The 19,397-nt window shown below is 40.9% G+C and overlaps 1 protein-coding gene across 4 annotated transcripts in view; it reads right to left on the bottom strand.

Moving 5' to 3' along the window:
- The window catches only part of LOC138739254 (disks large homolog 2-like), a 784,112-nt gene that overhangs the window by 567,317 nt on the left and 197,398 nt on the right, over positions 1–19,397 (bottom strand). For all 4 annotated transcript variants that reach the window (XM_069890958.1, XM_069890959.1, XM_069890960.1 and 1 more), the window contains exon 5: positions 19,139–19,243. In XM_069890958.1, coding sequence (XP_069747059.1) covers positions 19,139–19,243 — 105 coding nt within the window. The remainder of the gene's footprint in view (positions 1–19,138; positions 19,244–19,397) is intronic.

Below are 19,397 nucleotides of genomic sequence, written 5' to 3'. Positions count from 1 at the left end.
CCAAAAGCTCTCTTTACAATCTTATCCACTTGTGATGCCACTTTCAGGGAATTATGTATCTGTATTCCCAGATCCCGCTGTACTATCACACTCCTCAATGCCCTACCATTTACCATGTATGTCCTTTCTTAGTTTGTCCTTACAAAATATAACACCTCGCAGTAATCTTATTAAATTCTATCTGCCATTTTTTCAGCTGGACCAGATTCCTCTGCAAGCTTTGAAAGACTTGTTTGTTGTCAACAATGCCACCAATCTTCGTGTCATCTGCAAACTTGCTGATCCAATTTACCACATTACTTTCCAGATCACTGATATAGATGACAAACAATGATGGTCCCACTAGAGGCACTCCACTAGTCACAGGTCTCCAGTCTGAGAAGCAATCATTCACCACCACTCTCTGGCTTCTCCAGTTCAGCCATTGTCAAATCCAGTGCACTACTTCACTACGAATACCCAGCATCTGAGGGAAAATAAACTTGATAGTTTTGGAGAGGAATAGTAGTTATGGGATTTCAGATTTATTGTCAGAGTTCATAACAACATCACATACAACCCTGAGAATCTTTTTCCTGCTGGCCGGGCAGAATTACCACTTATTGGAAATGCCAAAAAAAACTGTACACAATGTACAAATGAAAACAAATGTTAACAATTGACTGTGCGATAAAGAGATGAGAAAAATAAACAAACAATAAAGTGCAAATGTAAGAGTCCTTAAATGAGTCCCTGATTTGAGTTTTTGTTGAGGAATATGTTGCAGCTGTTCCTGAACCTGGTGGTGTGAGTCTTGTGGTCGATACTTATATATACAGAACAGGTAGACAGGTGATCAGAGCAGCAGTGAATCAGTAATATGGGAATGGGATCTCTGATCAACAAATCAATCAATCATTGAGGTTACATAATCACTGTTTAAGGGGAGAAGGGTTGAAATTCATTCGAGTGGGAATTATTTTTCTCAACCAAGGGCCATGGACTTGGGTAGAGATACAATCATTTTACTGGGAGATGTGAGACAGAGAAACAAAATTGATCCAGTTAAGTACCACCTTTCAAAAGGTCATATCCAATCAGATTCCCAGTATTATCAATGAAGCTTTTTGCAACCCTGTGCACAGCCAGCACAGACAAAGCATTTATATATAAAATTATGAGAGTGGCACCCAAATGTGGGCTGCTTGTAGCAGGATGTCACTGTGCAAGCCTGATAGCCTCCAACGTTTAGTTTATGGATTTTGGACATGTCAACAAAATCCAAACTTTTCACTAATACTTTTTTATTGAAATTGGACTATGTAGCATCCAAAAGTATGGTGCAACTTAATTCCATTTCTCTGCCAGAATTACTTTTTTGGAATATTTTATTTATAATTTTTATAACTCAAACAGTTTCCATATTCAAATATTTATTTACAAATATAATTATAGCTCATATTAAATCAAATGCCAAGTTCAAGTCATTCCCCGCCACACCCCCCTCCACACTCAAACCTGATATACAGGTCATCTACAAGATAGCTAAGAGAATCAACATTGGAATTGTCCCTTATACCTTTCAAGTAGCTTCTTAGCTCCGGGGCTCTTTCTATACATATTAATCCATGTCAAAAGGCAAAGGAGGAAAAATCCAACACCCAACCCCAACAAACCAATTTTCCCTTGCAACCACTGCAACTGTGTCTGCCTGTCCCACATCGGACTTGTCAGCCACAAACGAGCCTGCTGCTGACGTGGACATTACCCCTCCATAAATCTTCGTCCGCGAAGCCAAGCCAAAGAATCCATTTAGGGACAGACACACATCAAGACACTAAAACGGACATCACACCACACCCACACCCAGAATGTCAGGAATAAAGGACAACGTGGAAAAGAAATTAACCAATAAATAGGTTTGAGGATTCGCTATGTCTCAGCAGCCGGCGCCAGGATGTTGATTGTTTATAATGAAACAACCTCCTTAGTCCCTCCCAATGAAAGGTTAGATAGGAGGAGTAGGGGGGTGGAGGCACATAGTCCCACACTATCACATACACACACAGAATTTCAATGTGAATCAACAAAGACCACATGTTTAATACATATCCAACAAATGAGTGAAAATTAAGTTTTAAATTTTGTACACTTAACTAGGAGTTCACCTCTTCTCTGAAACTATATATCTGTCTTGTTATTTGGCGTTGAATCACCATTGCTCTTTGCTGACATATGGAGAATGTTTTCAATAACCTCACAGATTCTCCAATATTAGCCCACTAATAGACAAGTTATGGATCCAAATGGCAAGGCACTTGAACAACATAATACTTTCACGTGGGCAGCCCAAACAAGCCTTATTGTGAAATGACATCCTCAGCTCTGCAAGATGTTAAATCTGTGATGGACTTTGACCTGACAGCCAGGACCATTGCAAATTCCACAAAATAGAAGTTGTGAAAAGATTAGAAAAGATAAAACTCTACCACTCAAAATCATAAGACATTAAAGCAACATAATAAACTGGAAAATCTGAAAATAATTTTATCTCTGCACTTCTTGCTTGCAGCTAAGACATTTGTTTGTTGTTCCTGCCCCAGGTTCAACAGGCAAATTTTGTGTTGTAAGTGTTGGGAATTTCAGGAAATTAGTTCTTTTTTTCTGGGTTCCAACACAACTCAACCAATGAAACACAGTTCAAAAGTTCTTGGTGGAGCCTGAAGGACAAGTTTGGGACTTGTGCATTTGCAGAAAATCCTCAACTTGCTTACATGCACAGAGTATATGGTAGCAATTCACTGTGGAAATACACAATTTTTTTTTTAAACCTCTTTTGGGTCACCATTCATTTGAACATATCCAAATTAACAAAATCAAATAAAAATATTTACAGTGCCCCATTTAATACGAACTATTTTCTAGCACTCTTTCTCAAAGTCAGATTTATTGTCAGAGAATGTACTTGACTGACATCTGTTACACATAACCAGATGAGTAAAGTTTAAAATAAACTTTATTAACAAGTTAACAATAATAGAATTACCCTAATAAACAACACCCAAATGCAAGCTTTTATGGCAACTCTACATTAACAACAATGTATGTGGGGGAAAAAACCCAGTCCATCCTCAAAATGCCCCAAAAGAAAACTCCCAAAACAAAATCTCAAGGCAGTCACATCAAGCCCGTCAGTCAAAAAGGAACAGCTGACAGAGTCTGCTCTCCAGGCTTGGGATTCTTAGTTTGATTACATGCTGGTCTTCTAGTTGGACATGGAGACAGATGGCTGTGATCACTGCAGACTTAAAACTTTCCTGTGTTTTGAATGTGACAACAACCACCTTTGATTTCTTCACATGGGAATTTTCACCCAGTGACCTCCTATTCTCTACACGAGATTCACGCCTCTGAAGCCCACTTTAGGATTAACAAATAACCTTCTGTCATACAAGTCTTCCCCTCTAAACACCCCGTCTTTGGTCATTAATTGACTCCTGTCACATGAAGTCCTCCTCTTGGAAGGGGCTGGAGAAGCCCCAGGTAGGGACACACACATTCTGGGATCAGAGTGGCACAAACTGCTGTCAGGATAACAGTGCTGGCACCCAAAGACAAAGTAGCTCGGTCTCCTTTGTCCCACTGAAGCAACTGGGTGAGCATACTGACAAGACAGTTATGGACGGCAGTGCTTGCACCTGCGAACGAAGCCACTCAACCTCTTGTTTGCTGAAGCTACCGGGTAAGCTCACATACATAGACCAGCTGTCTGACTGACTGCCCTCTGACCAACCAACCAGACTGTTCAAAACTCTGCATGCAGGGCTCTTCAATTGCCTCAGCGTGTGCCTTCAGCTTTCCGGATTGGCAACAGTGGGTGTGCTCTCCGCGAGCCCACCAGCTTCAGCGCGAGGTTCTCGCATTCACGTGGCTCTCGTGCTCCAAGCAACTGTTCACTTTCTCAGCACGGTGCTTCAGTGCTTCCCACAGTGCGCGTTTCCCTCCCCCCACCACACCCCGCTACATATTCAGTCCTGTTCCTGGTCCGAAAATAAAGCTGTCCAGGGTCCATAACCCATCACATACAGCCCTGAGATTCTTTTTCCTGTGGGCGAGGCAGAATTACCACTTATTGGTTGTGCAAAAAAAAGTACACAATGTATAGGCAGCCCTTGATGTTGTGTTGACCTATACATTCCTACCAAAAAAAAATACTAAACCCTTCCTATCTTGTAAACCTCTATTTTTCTTTCATCTATGTATCTACCTAAGAGTCCCTTGAATGCCCCTGTTTCAGCCTCCACCACCACTCCTGGAAAGGTATTCAAGGCACCCACAACTCCCTGTTTTAAAAAAACATCCTTAGGTCTCCCCTAAATTTTCCTCCCCCCATTTTGTGCCAATGTCCTCTGGTGTTTGTTCTTACTGCCTTGGGAAAAAGGCACTGGCATCTTTGCTTCCCATAATCTTGAAGACCTCTATCAAGTCACCACTCATCCTTCTTCGCTCCAAAGAGGAAAGTCCTAGCTCTGCTAACCTTGCCTCATAAGACGTGTTTTACAATCCAGGCAACTACCTGGTAAATCCCCTCTGCACCCTCTCTATAGCTTCCACATCCTTCCTATCATGAGTGACCAGAACTGAACACAATACTCGAAGTGTGGCCTCACCAGAGATTTGTAGAGTTGCAACATGATCTCTCAACTCTTGAACTCGATGCCCCAACTAATGAAGCCCAACATCCCAAAAGTCTTCTTGACTATACTATCAACTTCTTTAACCAGAGGGTCATGGATCTGTAGAACTCACTGCTGCATACAGCCAGATCACTGGGAGTATTTAAACAAGAAATAGACAAGTATCTCATTAGTGAGGGTATCAAGGGATATGGGGAAAAGGCTGGAAATTGGAACTAGTGTAGAGTAGCTTAGTGTAGATTTATGGAACAGACTTGATGTGCCTAGTGGCCGCCTTCTGCTTCTTTGTCTTGTGAATCTGCTCAGCAACCTTGAGAGATCTATGGATTTGGATCCCAAGGTCCCTCCACACTGTTAAGTATCTGATTATTAACACTGTACTCAGCCTTCAGGTTTCACCATCCAAAATGCATCACCTCACACTTATCCGGATTGAACTCCACCAGCCACTTTTCTGCCCAACTTTGCATTCTGTCCATATAATTTTGAGACCTTCGACAACCTTCAGCACCATCCACAACTCCTGCAACCTTTGTCTCATCTGCAAACTTACTAACTCATCCTTCTGCTTCTTCATCCCCCCAAAAAATCTCATTTATAAAAAATCACAAAGGTCAGGGGTCCCAGAAGAGATCTCTGTCGAACTCCCCTAGTTACTGATCTCCAGTCAGAAAACTTTCTGTCCCATATTACCCACTGCTTTCTATGTGCAAGCCACTTTTTAATCCATACAGGCAAGGCTCCATGAACCCCATGCCTCATGACTTTCTGAACAAGTCTCTCATGGGGGACCTTGTCAAATGCCTTACTAAACTCCATATTGACCACATCTACCACCCAAACCCCATCAATATATTTTATTACCTCCTCAAAAAAAAACTCCATGGTCACCTCATTCTAGGAAAAGGCACCACCTTCCCCTCACAAAGCCATTATTTTTGTTTTTTTTAATTTTATTTAAGTTTAAAATTGCACAATAAAACAATAATTCAAAACAATACAAGTACATGTGGTATATAAAAAAGAAAATATGAACCACCCCTCTATCTCCTACAAAAAAAAGAAAGAGAAAGAACAGGATAAGAAACCCTCAACAGGGGTGCCTATTACTTTAAAGTCTTTTATAATATATTGAAACCTTAAGGAGAAGGGAATGTTAGAGCTTCATTTCAATATTAACAACCATATATTGTAAATAAGGGCTCCACATTCATTGGTAATGTTTTCTTTATTAATATTACTGCTCCTCTTACTTTAGAATTAAAGGATAATGATAGCATTTGACCAAACTATTCTCTTTTTAATTTCAAATGGTTTTTTTTTCAGTCAAATGAGTTTTTTGTAAAAATGCTGTATCAATTTTCATTTTCTTCATATATGCTTAAATTCTTTTTTCTTTTAATTTGACTATGAAACCCATTAACATTAAAACAAATAGAATTTAATGTTTTATTACTATCCTCCCTTTATTCAAGTCCTTGTTCCACCTCCTTCCCTCATGCCATCACGCTCCGCCCCCCTCACAAAGCCATGTTGACGATCCCTGAGTAGACTGCTCATAAATCCTGTCCTCTCCAATGGTCTGCATGCCCCTGATATTAGACTCACCAGTCTATAATTCCCAGGATTCTCCCTATTATCGTTTTTAAATAAGGGTAACACATTTGCCATTCCCTAATCCTCCAGCACCTCCCCTGTGGGCAAGGAAGATGTAGAGATCATAGCCAATACCCCAAGCCATCTCTTCCCTCCCTTCCCACAGAAACCTGGGGTATATCACATCCGGCCCTGGGGACTTTATCTTAAAAATGGCAGAGCTGCTGCAATGGCAGCGTTGCCTCTGGTGAGGACCCATGGAGAGCAGGGAGTGGAGACAGCACTCCCATGGGATCCAACCTCCTAGTTCGACTGCCGTCAGCTATGTACAGGCTTTGAACGGTCGATTAAAGAAGCCAACAGTTGTTTAACTTAAAATCCTGGAACCGCGGGGACCCAAGATGGCAATGCTTATGAACAGCAGCAGCCACTAGAGATTTCAGACTTCAGGGAAGTGGAGGACTGGCACAGGGTACCAGAAAATGGGGAGAACACCGCCATCTGAGGAGATGCAGAGGAGATGACCCATGGGATAGTGACCACGGCAGTGGACCAGTGAGGGGTTCTGCGGCTGAAGGACCCACGCAGGCAACAGGCCACTGGTGACTTGAGGCAAAGAACCCACAGAAATTGTGGGCTAGTGGATACTGTGGTCAAGGACTTGTACCAGGCAACGGACTGCTGGAGACTGACTCAAAACTGGCAGAAGAGGTACCAGGTATCAGAATCAGATGTGAGAGAGGGCCAAAGGAGTTCATAATGATATCGGAAGTTCAAATCTGGAGCTCGGATTGCCGATGGTTTGGACTGGGCTCTGTGCGGCTGCAGGGGGTGCTGCAGGAGCTCTGGAGGCAAATCCATAGGCACCTGATGACTCTGGGGTGAATTCTCTTTTGCTTCTCTTTCTCTATGAGGTGCTTCAGGCAATTTCTGCCGATGGCGAATCTGTCTTCATTACAGCAGACAAAAGCAATTTCATCGAAACATAGAAAATAGGTGTAGGAGTAGGCCATTTAGCCCTTCAAGCCTATACCGCCATTCATCATGACCATGGCTGATCAGTACCCGGTTCCTGCCTTCTCCCCATACCCCATAATCCCCTTGGCCACAAGGGCCAAATCTAACCTACACTTAAATATTGACAGGGAACCGGCCTCAACTACTTCCTGTGGCAAAGAATTCCACACATTTACCACTCTCTGAGAGAAGAAATTCCTCTACATCAAAAAATGCCTCAATTTGATGTATAACACAGGGAAATATGTCTTTGGCACATGTCGCCTGACTATGTTAGGCTCTGTTGTGGAGAATGGAGTAAACAGTCCTGACCCCGACCGCATGCGCCCACTGTTAGAACTACCATTCCCCCACTGCTTCAAGGCCTTGAAAAGGTGCCTGGGGTTTTTCTCTCATTATGCTCAGTGGGTCCCAGCTATGCAGAGAAGGCCCAACCCCTCATCAGGGCTACCATTTCCCCCCTGTCAGCAAAAGCCCACGAGGCATTCAACCAGATCAAAGCCAATGTTGCTATGATGCATGCAGTGGACTAATCCATCCCATTCCAGGTGGAGAGCGATGCATCATACTTTGCACTGACCACCATACTTAACCAGCCGGGCAGGCCCATATTGTTTTTTTAGCACATCCTCCAGGGCGCTGAGATCCAGCACTCCTCCATCAAGAGAGCCAGGCTATCATTGAAGAGGTACGGCACTGGAGACATTATCTCACATAAAGCATTTTACCCTGCCGACTGGCCAATCTCCTTTATGTTTAACCATCAGCAGTGGGGTAAAATCAAAAATGATAGAATCCTGAGGTGGAGAATTGAGCTCTCCAGCTACAATTATGAGATATTGTGTCGGCCCTGAAACCTCAACGAGCCCTCAGATGTGCTGTCTCTGGGGACTTGCGCCAGTGCACAGATGGCTCGCCTGCATGTTGACCTCTGCCACCACGGGATCCCCATTTTTTTTTTCACTTCATCAAGGCCCATAATCTCCCATTCTCCATTGAGGACATCAGGACGCTGACCAGAAATTGCCGAGTCTGCGCAGAGTGCAAACCTCACTTCTACCACCCTGACTGGTTGCACCTGATCAAGGCCACTCGCCCCTTTGAACATTTGAGTATGGATTTCAAAGGATCCCTACACTCCATGAACCACAACATCATCATCGGAGTACTCGTGGTTTCCGTTTGCCATCCCCTGCCCGGACATGAATGCATCTACCGTCATAAAGATTCTAAACAATCTGTTCACCATTTTTGGATACCCCTGCTACATCCAAAGCGACAGCGGTTCATCCTTCGTGAGCGACGAGCTGCATCAATATTTGCTGTCCAAGGGCATCGCCTCTAGTGAGACCATCAGCTATAACCCCAAAGGGAATAGCCAGGTGGAGTGGGAGAACGGCACAGTCTGGAAGGCAGTACTACTGGCCTTAAACTCCAAGGGTCTCCCCATCCCCCATTGGCAAGAGGTCCTCCCAGAGGTGCTCCACGCTATCTGGTCCCTCCTGTGTATGGCCACCAATGAGACACCTCATGAGAGACTGTTTACATTCCTCAGGAGATTGGCATTGGGAACCATCTTACTACTTGGCTAACGTTCCCCGGACCAGTCCTACTCCGCAGATACGCGAGGACCCATAAGTCTAGCCCTCTGGTTGAGAGGGTCCAGCTGCTCCACGTAAACCCACAGTCTGCCTACGTGGGATTCCCAGACGGGTGCAAGGACATGGTATCTATCCAGGACTTGGCACACGCCGAAGCATCTGGACCTCCCCAACCAGCGACCAGTACGCCACAACCAACCCCCCCCCCCCCCCCATCCCCCCACCAGCTCTCCAGGGCCTTAATTTTCAACTCCCACCACCCCTGCCAACCTGACAGCTGACACACACACGCCAGCCCAGCCAATTATCCCCGCCAGGCCAACCAGGATGGATCAGCCGAAACTGACGGAGACCACTAAGGACCCCCAGACAGGGACTCATCAGTCACAATGTCAAAAAAGAGCAGCAGACAGAATGAACTTATGAGGAGTGTCTGACCACACCACACACGCCGGGACTTTTCTTTTAAAAGAGGGGTGAATGTGGTGAAACCACTAATGTATACATTTGTCATATGTAAATAACATGACCTTTCCTGGTTGACCCTGCTCATGACTCCTCCCCTTTCTTCCCCATAAAGGCCATCATGCCACAAGCCTACTCTTAAATCCTGGTCAGTGTGAGCGACCAACACAGGAATGCTGACAATCTCTTGCAAATAAAAGCCTTAAGTTTCAGCAACTTCAGTCTTTGTGTAATTGATTGTGCATCACATATATCAAAGGTCCTCTCCTGAGGCCAGCATGTTATCAAATACTCTTTTCAACTCTTTTGGTGGATTGTGCAAAATAAACTAACTAGCTGTACAATGGCTTGGTTTGGAAACTCAAATGCACAAGAACACAGAAGGCTGCAGAAATTGGCCAACCTAGTTATCTCCATCACAGGCAGCATACATCCTGGTGATGGAAGATAACTGCACAAAGTGGTGTTTCAAGAAAGCAATCAATATCATAAACAATCCCCATCGCCTTGTCACTCCTTTTTGCGGCACACAATCTTGAAATCTGACACTTCTAGGTTCAAGAAAAGTTTTTCCCCCCCTCAGAACCTTGAATCTTTCCATATTACCATAACAATTTCCCAGTTCAAAGATCCATCACTTTTTTTTGCACAAACTACAACTATGAATTTTTATCTATCTTTTTTTGTAAACTCTTGTGTGGTCATTTAATTTATTCTTACTGTTTGCAGTGCATTTTCCATATGTGTGTCACTGTGGCAAGAATTCAAGTGCATTTGTACATTGCAGCTTTGTTTCTGACAATAAACTCTCACTCACCCATTAAAAAAACTCTTTTCACACACAAATCTTGCTTACCAGTCTTTGCCTTTCCAAATACACATTGATTCTGTCCCTCAGAATCCCCTCCACTAATTTATGCATAACTAATGTTAAATGTTACAGAGAAAGATGAATGGCACAAATCTTGGATGGCAGTCGATATTGAATCAATATTTTTTCTGGCTTATCATTCTAACGTTCAGAAAATATGCAAGTAAAAGGACCCAGCTTTGTATTCAATACTTGGGTTAGCTAATGTTCTTTTTTAAAATGACTGTGTTATTGTTGTTGATTGTCAAATAAACAAAGTTTGCGAACTCCCTTACTCACATGGATTGCTGTGGAATGTTTGGAAATTTCTATTGAACATGATCAATTTATTTTCAACAATTCCTTTCTAATATAGTGTAATTTAACCCAATCCAATAACTGCTCTTTTTTGGATTATTGACCCAGGCATAGGGAGTTTCTATGTGCCTGTTCAATGGGTTGTGGCCTTCCCTACATTGTTGGCTAGAAGAGTCATCTTATTCAAATGGAAAGATTCTAGACCTTCAACAGTGTTTCAATGGTTTTCTCATATTGTATTATCTAAGCCCTCAAAATATAGATATCATGCATTTGATTAATCAGCGAAATGTGAAGATGCATGGTGACCTTTTATGTCTTATTTTCATATGATGTCAATGTTTCTAATGTGATTAGATATATTTACTCTTCCGGATGAGATAGAGTCTTACCTTTGTTTTTTGATTTACGGTACGAACCAAAAACTACAAAATATATGTAACCCTCGGGATAAGCAGCTTAGCCGTTTTTTGTTAGTTTTTGCTTTTTTAAATTAGAATAGATTAGCTGTTTTGTTTTATATAATACTTTTGATTTTTTTAAATTTTCACCCATTGCAGTGGAGGGGGATGAGGTTTAGACTGTTTGAAGTTTTATCTTAATATATTTCTTCTTTCTTCTTTGGCTTGGCTTCGCGGACGAAGATTTATGGAGGGGGTAAAAGTCCACGTCAGCTGCAGGCTCGTTTGTGGCTGACAAGTCCGATGCGGGACAGGCAGACACGGTTGCTGCGGTTGCAGGGGAAAATTGGTTGGTTGGGGTTGGTTGTTGGGTTTTTCCTCCTTTGTCTTTTGTCAGTGGGGTGGGCTCTGCGGTCTTCTTCAAAGGAGGTTGCTGCCCGCCAAACTGTGAGGCGCCAAGATGCACGGTTTGAGGCGATATCAGCCCACTGGCGGTGGTCAATGTGGCAGGCACCAAGAGATTTCTTTAGGCAGTCCTTGTACCTTTTCTTTGGTGCACCTCTGTCACGGTGGCCAGTGGAGAGCTCGCCATATAACACAATCTTGGGAAGGCGATGGTCCTCCATTCTGGAGACGTGACCCATTCAGCAGCGTGAACTCGATGCTGTCGACCTCTGCCATCTCGAGTACTTCGACGTTAGGGATGAAAGCGCTCCAATGGATGTTGAGGATGGAGCGGAGACAACGCTGGTGGAAGCGTTCTAGGTATATGTGATATTGTATTTTCAGTTTCATTCCAATTTCTTCATTGTACTGTATTTCTTATAAAAACCAATAAAAAAAAGATTTAAAAAGAAAGAAAGAGTAATTCAAGGTATATTTGACTTTTGCTCATTTATAAGCTTTGAACATTAAATGTTAAAATTTACTTAATTGTGTAGAACAATATCCTTCTTCACTATGAGTGAACAACGGTTCTATAAGATGCATGTTCTGCAAAATTGTTCAGTAAATGTTATATATTGACTAACACAATAAAAACAAATCACAATTTATCCATGTTGAAAAAAAAATTGAAAAATAATCATTAGATCATTATTGCAGAAAACAAATATCCAGAACATTACCACTTTCTAGAATATATAGCCAAATTTATCCTACTCTGTATTTGCTTTGCCTGAAGCTACCTGAAGAACTTGTTGGATTTGCATGTTAATTGATAATTGAACTTGCAGCACAAATATGCTTTGAAGATATAATAATTGTCAAGACCAATCAATCTCTTCGGTTAAAAAACTGAACAATTTAAAGGTAAAGGTTCCATTTGTGTCACATAATACTACATTTAGAATGTAATATACATGAGATTCTTTAATTTTTGTCGAGTGTAAGGATGACAAAGTTGCCACTTTGTCCAGAGCCCCTTACAGAAATGAGGCCCTAGTGAGGAACAAACTCACGACCCCTGGTTTACATGACTAGTGCTCTAAATCACCGAGCAATCAGAGCCTCAGGTGTTTCACCTAAAGTAAATTCTAAAGAGATTTAAATACAATCAAAGTTTACGTTTTAAAATTTTTTGTTTCCTTTTGTTTTGTTCATATCCTTTTCTTTCTAGCAGGTGACCAATCTAATTCATGTTATTTCTTCCTCGGTCATACTTGTTTCTTTCTCAATCCTCAAGTGCAAGTTTTCAGATCACAATTACACAGTATTACCTTGCACAATGAGTAGGTAAATAGCTCAATTCTAAACTGAATAGGACATAGAGTCATCATACTAATAGGACCCAAGCTTCGCTGGATAACTAAATCCAGCAAGATCCTGACCATGTTTTCTGATTTAACAGACAGTTGAATCTACAGAGCAAAAATGGGGAAGATCCTGAGACACATTTGAAAACTTGTGGTAAGTGATTAAGACTATAACGGATCACAAGTCAATCTCATGAGTTAAGAACAAGGCCGCCTCCCTTCCAAACAGACTGAACAGCTTTTTTGCACTGTTTAATAAGAACAGCAGGATAATGCCAAAGAAAGCTCCATCCCCCTGAGGAACAGGCCTTCTACATTACTACAGCCAAGGTGAGGAGAACCTTATACAAGGTTAACCCACACAAAGATGATGGGACCAGACACATACCTGGTTGGGTGCTAAAGGACTATGCAGAACAATTGATAGAAGTCCTCATAGACATCTTCAACACCTCAGTGCAGCAGTCCATCATTCCCACAGGGCTAAAGACAGCCACCATCATCCTGATACTCAAGAGAGTGACAATGACAGGCCACAATGACTACCACCCTATGGCACTGACTTCCACCATTAAGAAATTCTTTCAGCATCCAATGATGGAATGCATTAAAGCACACCTCCCAGAGATGCTGGACCCATTTCAATCTGCCTTTAGAGTAAACCGGTCCACAGACAATGCTATAGCCTGGTCCCCTCACTCCTTCCTGACCGACCTGAAGAAAGACGCCTCATACACCATGCTGCCATTCATTGACTTCAGCTTAGTGTTTAATTTATTTCCCTGGTGGAGGAGCTATCCTCGCTGGGACTCAAAACTCCTTTCTGTAAATGGACTCTGGGCTTCCAAATGTCGGGGTCGGTAGCTGAACGTTGAGCACCATCACGCTGAGCACTGGCACACCTTAGGGCTCAGCCCACTCATGTTCATGCTACTGACCAACAACTTCATTGCCAGATCCAGCTCCAACAGATCAAGTTTAGAGATGACACAACAGTAGTCGGCCTCATCACCAATAATGAGTCACACTACAGAGAAGAGGTAGAAAATCCTGTGAAATGGTGTGAGAGTAACAGCCTGAGTCTCAACATGAAAAAGATGAAGGAGATGATCGTGGACTTCAGGAGGACCAGGAATGATTCCCCTCAACTACTCAACAACTCTATTGTAGAGAGCACAAAGTTCCTTGGAGTTCATTTAACAAGTAACTCTCCATTTCTCCTTACTTGGCGGGAAGGCGCAACAATGATTGCACTTCCTGAGAAGACTGAAGCGGGCAATGGTACCAGCCACCATTACGTCAACCTTCTAATGGAGCTCTACTGAGAGGGTCCTGGCTGGCTGCATCACAGTGTGGTACAGTTGCTGCAGAGAAATGGATCAGAGGTCAATCCACAGGGCCATAAGAGTGGTAGAGAGAATCACTGGAGTCTCCCTCCCCTACCATCGATATGATCTACCATGATCATTGTCTGAAGAGGGCAAGCAACATTATTAAGGACTTTCCACCTTGCACACAGCATCTTTCAATTGCTCCCATCGGGAAAGAGATACAAATGTATCAGAGCCAGTGCCACAAGGCTGAGAAACAGTTTACTCACGGGCAGTGAGAATTTTGAACGGCCAAAGAAACTGCTGACACTAACCATCTCATATTTGTGAAGCGGTATTCATTTATTTAAAAAAATGAAATACTTGTCCTGCGTATAAATTATTTGTCTGTATGTGTGTTTTGTCAAGTTGTGTGTCTGCGTGCTTTGCACCAAGAACTGGAGAACAGTGTTTTGTCAGGTTGTACTTGTACAATCAGATGACAACAAACGACTTAAAATTGGGTAGAAAATCTCCAGCCCACTTGTCCATTTATAACACCAACGCCCCAGTAATCAATTACATTAAACCTTGTTTGAACTTGCATATATTGGCTACTGATTTGTCCAATATCTGGTTCATGTTCACAAAAATTTCGAATACAGTTCTTAAAATTTTGACTAATTGCTTAAAAATAGTTTACCTAGATTCACCAATATCTCATTAACATCAACAATTTTTTACAAAACATTAATTAAATAAAGTGTCTTTAGCTGCCTATCTCAAAGCCACAGAGACAAATTAATAACCAGAGCTGCACAGGGTGAAAGCACCTAAGTAAATGCCTCTGAGCATTAATTCCAATGCTATGCAGTCTAACCTTGCTCAAAATATACATTTAAACGAAAGCCAGTAGGGTTGCTCCCTCTCAGCTCCAGAGACACAGGCTTAAATCTGATCTTAATAATGCTGTTGTCAAATTTGCTTGTTCTCCCTGTGAACTGGTGGGTCTCCTACACATGTTCCGATTTCCTTCCGCATTCTAAAGATATGCACAGGTTTATGGGTAAATTTGCCTTTCCAATTGCCCCCAATGGGCAGTGGAGTTATAGAATCTGGGGAACTTGATGGGAAGAATGAAAAGAGATGAATGAATATGTATGGTGATACAGATGTGGTGGTGCAAAGGCCTATTTCTATGATGTTAAAAATACAAAACATGAATCCAGTAGAGATTAAAAATATAAACTAAAGAGTTGTCTAATTTTTTTTAAATTCAAACATGATTTCTGTTCTAAAGGAAGGGAATTGTGTTTTCAGTTTTTGCTGGAAATGTGAAAGTTAGTCAAAAATATGTGATTACAGACACAATGATAATTAAAAGATTTATAACAAAGATGTACATCAAACTGCAAGAGAAAGAGAACGATGAAATAAGCTGTAAACCCAAACAAAAGTGGGAACAAGATCTAAACATAAAGATAAAGAATGAAACATGGGAAAAGCTATGCTCCGGAACTATGAGAAATATAATAAACACGAGGTTACGCATTACACAGGCTATACACCACGTCCCAAAAGTTAAATAAATGGGACCCAACATCAGATAGATGTTTTCGCTGTAAGAAGGAAACGGGAACAACAGCACATGCAATTTAGGCATGTGAGAAAGAGGAAAATTTTTGGGAAGATCTAAATCAGGTATTAAATAAAATCACAAAAAGCAACATACCAAAAAATCCAGAGATCTTTCTTCTAAGTAATATAAGAAGTAAAAAACTTGCCCTCGATTTGGATGAAGCACAAAAAAGATTTATTAAGATAGCCTTAGCTGCAGCGAAAAAATGTATAATGTCAACCTGGAAATCAGAAGAGAGCCTGAGAGTTCAGCAATGGTACATAGAAATTAATAAATGTATTCCATTGGAAAAAAAAATAACATCACAGTATTCGAACAAATTTGGGAACCGTACATGGAACACAACAGAGAAGTCCTACTGTGGACCTCCACCACCTAAAATGACTGAATGAGAAGACGAAATGAACTGACCCAGTGTGTAAAGGTAGATGACACAATTTTCTTGTTTATTTTTATTGTGTGATGACATTGTTTAATGGGTTTATTGTATTGTATATGTTTAACGTTTAATGGGTTTGGAGGGGGGTGGGAAGGAGGGAGGGAAGGGAGGGGGAAAAAAGGGGAGAAAATAACACTGTGCATACTCAAGAGGAAAATGTTTGTGTGTATTTTGGTTAATATGGTTCATAGTGTGAAAAATGTTTTTTAAATAATTTAAAAAAAATAATATAATAAACAAAGGACACATGCACAGACAATGACATTTATTTCATTTAAGAATGAGATGAAAATGTTTTCCATGGTAACTCTCCGTGCAAAATACTTGAATAAAATACACAATATGTTTCCTTTGCCATGTTAGAGTCTTTTATTAACATTTCAAGACCGACATAGTCTTGTCTGGAGTTTCCATTTGATTTTTTTTTTACAATATCAGAATAACTTGGGTTGAATTGCTCTCAATCACAATCTTCACTATTAGTTGAAAACAGAATTAAGATTACCAATGACGCCTCTGCATTTAAACAATGATCCAACTTTCACAGGTGAGCTCCCTGATCTGCCAAGTATTTCTAACATTTTCTGTTTTTCATTTGAGAAAAGGCACATTTGGCCGTGGATTACTTTACAACACAAAATAAAGCATTTAAAGCCTTTTTTGTTTTTTTTCAACTGAGTGAGAACAGAAAATTGGGCCAAATTATAGCATTTTTATGGTTCAGACTTTAATATAATTCATAAATAATTCAAGGTAAGGCTACATTATGTATCATTGAACGGTAGAAATTTTCAGTACCTTTAGAAGTGTTCATAACTTTAAGCTTGTTCATGCCAGCCAAAAAAAGATCTGTTCACTTATCCCTTTACTTGCTATTAAATTGTTGTTTCGAAAGATTTCATGTCAATTTTACTTTCACTACTTTTTAGTTGCACTGTGTGTTTCTTTTTCTATCATTCATGCCACCTATCAAGTGAAAAAGGTAATCCAAATGCCAAACAACTTAAATCTATGCCTCATGGTTATAGATCTTCCCGCAATATGGAAGCCCTACCTATTTTTCAATCCAGATCTCTCAATCATTATCTGATTATTGATTAGATTTCCTCCTGATGATTTTTGGTCTCCCAAAACACAACTGCATCATACTGAATCTTTCCAACTGAAATTACAAATAAGCAATCTATTCAATGCAATCACATATTTCCTTCATTGTGATAACTAGGCCACTTCAGTGTGCAACAATGCTGCACTCAAATAAAGCTTGATTGTTTTAACCAGCAGCAGAATGGAGTAGAACTCAAGTAATAGCCAAGCAAAAGTTAGAATTGCTAGAATGAGGACCTAATTCTTGTATTCTATTCCACAGTCAATAAAAATTTTATTGGGGGCTTTCTTAACCTTGGGGTCAACCAGTCCTGTTAGCTTTATGGCCTTGCAATTATGTACACCAAAGTCCTTGACTTTTTAAAAATTTTAGACATCCAGCACAGTAATGGGTTATTTCAGAACACGAGCCCAATTAACCTACAAGCCCAGTAAATTTCAAATGGTGGGATGAAACCAGAACCTTCCCAGGGAAAACCCACATAAACATGGGGAGAAAGTACAAATGCCAGTCCCATTCGCTGGTGCTGTAACAGTGTTGTGCAAACCACGATACTATGATCTTTTGTTTTCAGTATCCTATTGGTTGTTGAGGATTCCCTTACACTGAATTCTCTCTACAATAGCATTACCACATACAAAAGTGAATGCTATTTATATCCTTCTGCTCGCTTGACTTTTGATCTCTCTCTCTATCAGTGACATGACCAATATTGATATAAACTGTAAACTTCTTAATCCTGCTACACCTCATTGGCACCTACACCTGTCACCGCAGGAGGTGCTCCATTTGCGCCAACACCGCTCCTCCCTCACCACCATTCAGGACCCAAAACAGTATTTCCAAGTGAAGCAACATTTCAGGGGTCATTGACTGCATCCGGTGCTCCTAATATGGTCTCCACCACATCGGAGGGACTAAACCCAGACTGGATGATCTCTTCATTGAGTACCTTAGCTCCATTCACTGCAATAGCGTTGATCTTCCAGTGGCAACTCACTTCAATTCCCTGCCACATTCACTAGCCAACATGCCTGTCCATGGTCTCATGCAAATTAGAGAATTCAAACTTGCCACCCTCCTACCAGATGGCATTCACATCAACTTGTTCCATTTCTGTTTGCATCCCCGCCCTTTTATCTTTCCTCATGATTCCTTTCCTCTGGCGCACACCATCTGTCGCTCTTCCCTTTTCCCTGTCTCCATTCACAGAACCAAACACTACCACCCTCCCTTAATCAATTCTCACTTTTTCTTGCCCCTGTCCTCTTATCATTTCCAATTAACACCTTTTGACTGCTAGTATGTACATCTCTCCTATTATTCTTCCCTTTCACCAGCCTTTTTAATATAAGCCCTGTCTGCATTTTGCTTATACTGTGAGGAATGGCTCAGGTCCAAAATGTCAGTAATATATCTTTACTTCCTATGAACACTGCAAGGCCTACTGAGTTTCTCCAGCATTTCTGTTTTTATTTTTCTCACATGAAACACTTATTCATAGACATATATCACAAAACACCTGGTATTTTACCCCAATGAATGCCAAATCAATAGCACTAAGATGCTCATCAACTCTGCCTCAAAGTTACCTTACAACATCACCAATAATGCTGTTATTGGCAAATTTTATTACTTCCACAAAAAAAACTATCAAGTCAGACAGTTTCCTTCTCATACACACATTAATTGTTAATTAATCTGCACCTTTGAAAATATTGATGAGACTAGCTAAAACAGCATTGACAAAATGAATGAATCTATTTTTCTTTCTGTACATTGGTCTTTGATTATACCAAGGAATTTCAGAGAGGTGAAACATTTTTTCTGTTCAATATTGCACGTTCTGCAAAATAAACAGCTTTTTAAATATTCTTGTTGTACAAGTTATCCGTAATCTATGCTCAGCATTTGACGATGTAGTTTAATGAAACTTGTCGATTGAAAAAGAACAAAAATTGTACCTCGAAATGTTCCCATTGTTCATGCAATTTTGTTGGCAGTTCTTCTGGTTCATCAGTTTCTTCCTCCTCTCTTGCCAATGTTGTGTCTTGTTCTGTTCCACCCGGCTATAATTAAAATTTAGAAAATTTCTTTAGTAAATGAATAATAGTTGTCTAACATTTAGAAGTATCAGAGGTCACAGTATAGATGGAAAGCAAAATTTAATGACATATCCCACCATGCTTTCTTAAAAATCCATAAACAAAATCCACTCTTGTT

The sequence above is a fragment of the Narcine bancroftii genome, chromosome 7 (genome assembly GCF_036971445.1).
Source record: "Narcine bancroftii isolate sNarBan1 chromosome 7, sNarBan1.hap1, whole genome shotgun sequence".
In the NCBI taxonomy this organism is placed as follows: domain Eukaryota; kingdom Metazoa; phylum Chordata; class Chondrichthyes; order Torpediniformes; family Narcinidae; genus Narcine; species Narcine bancroftii.
This window is presented reverse-complemented; position numbering and strand designations above follow the sequence as displayed.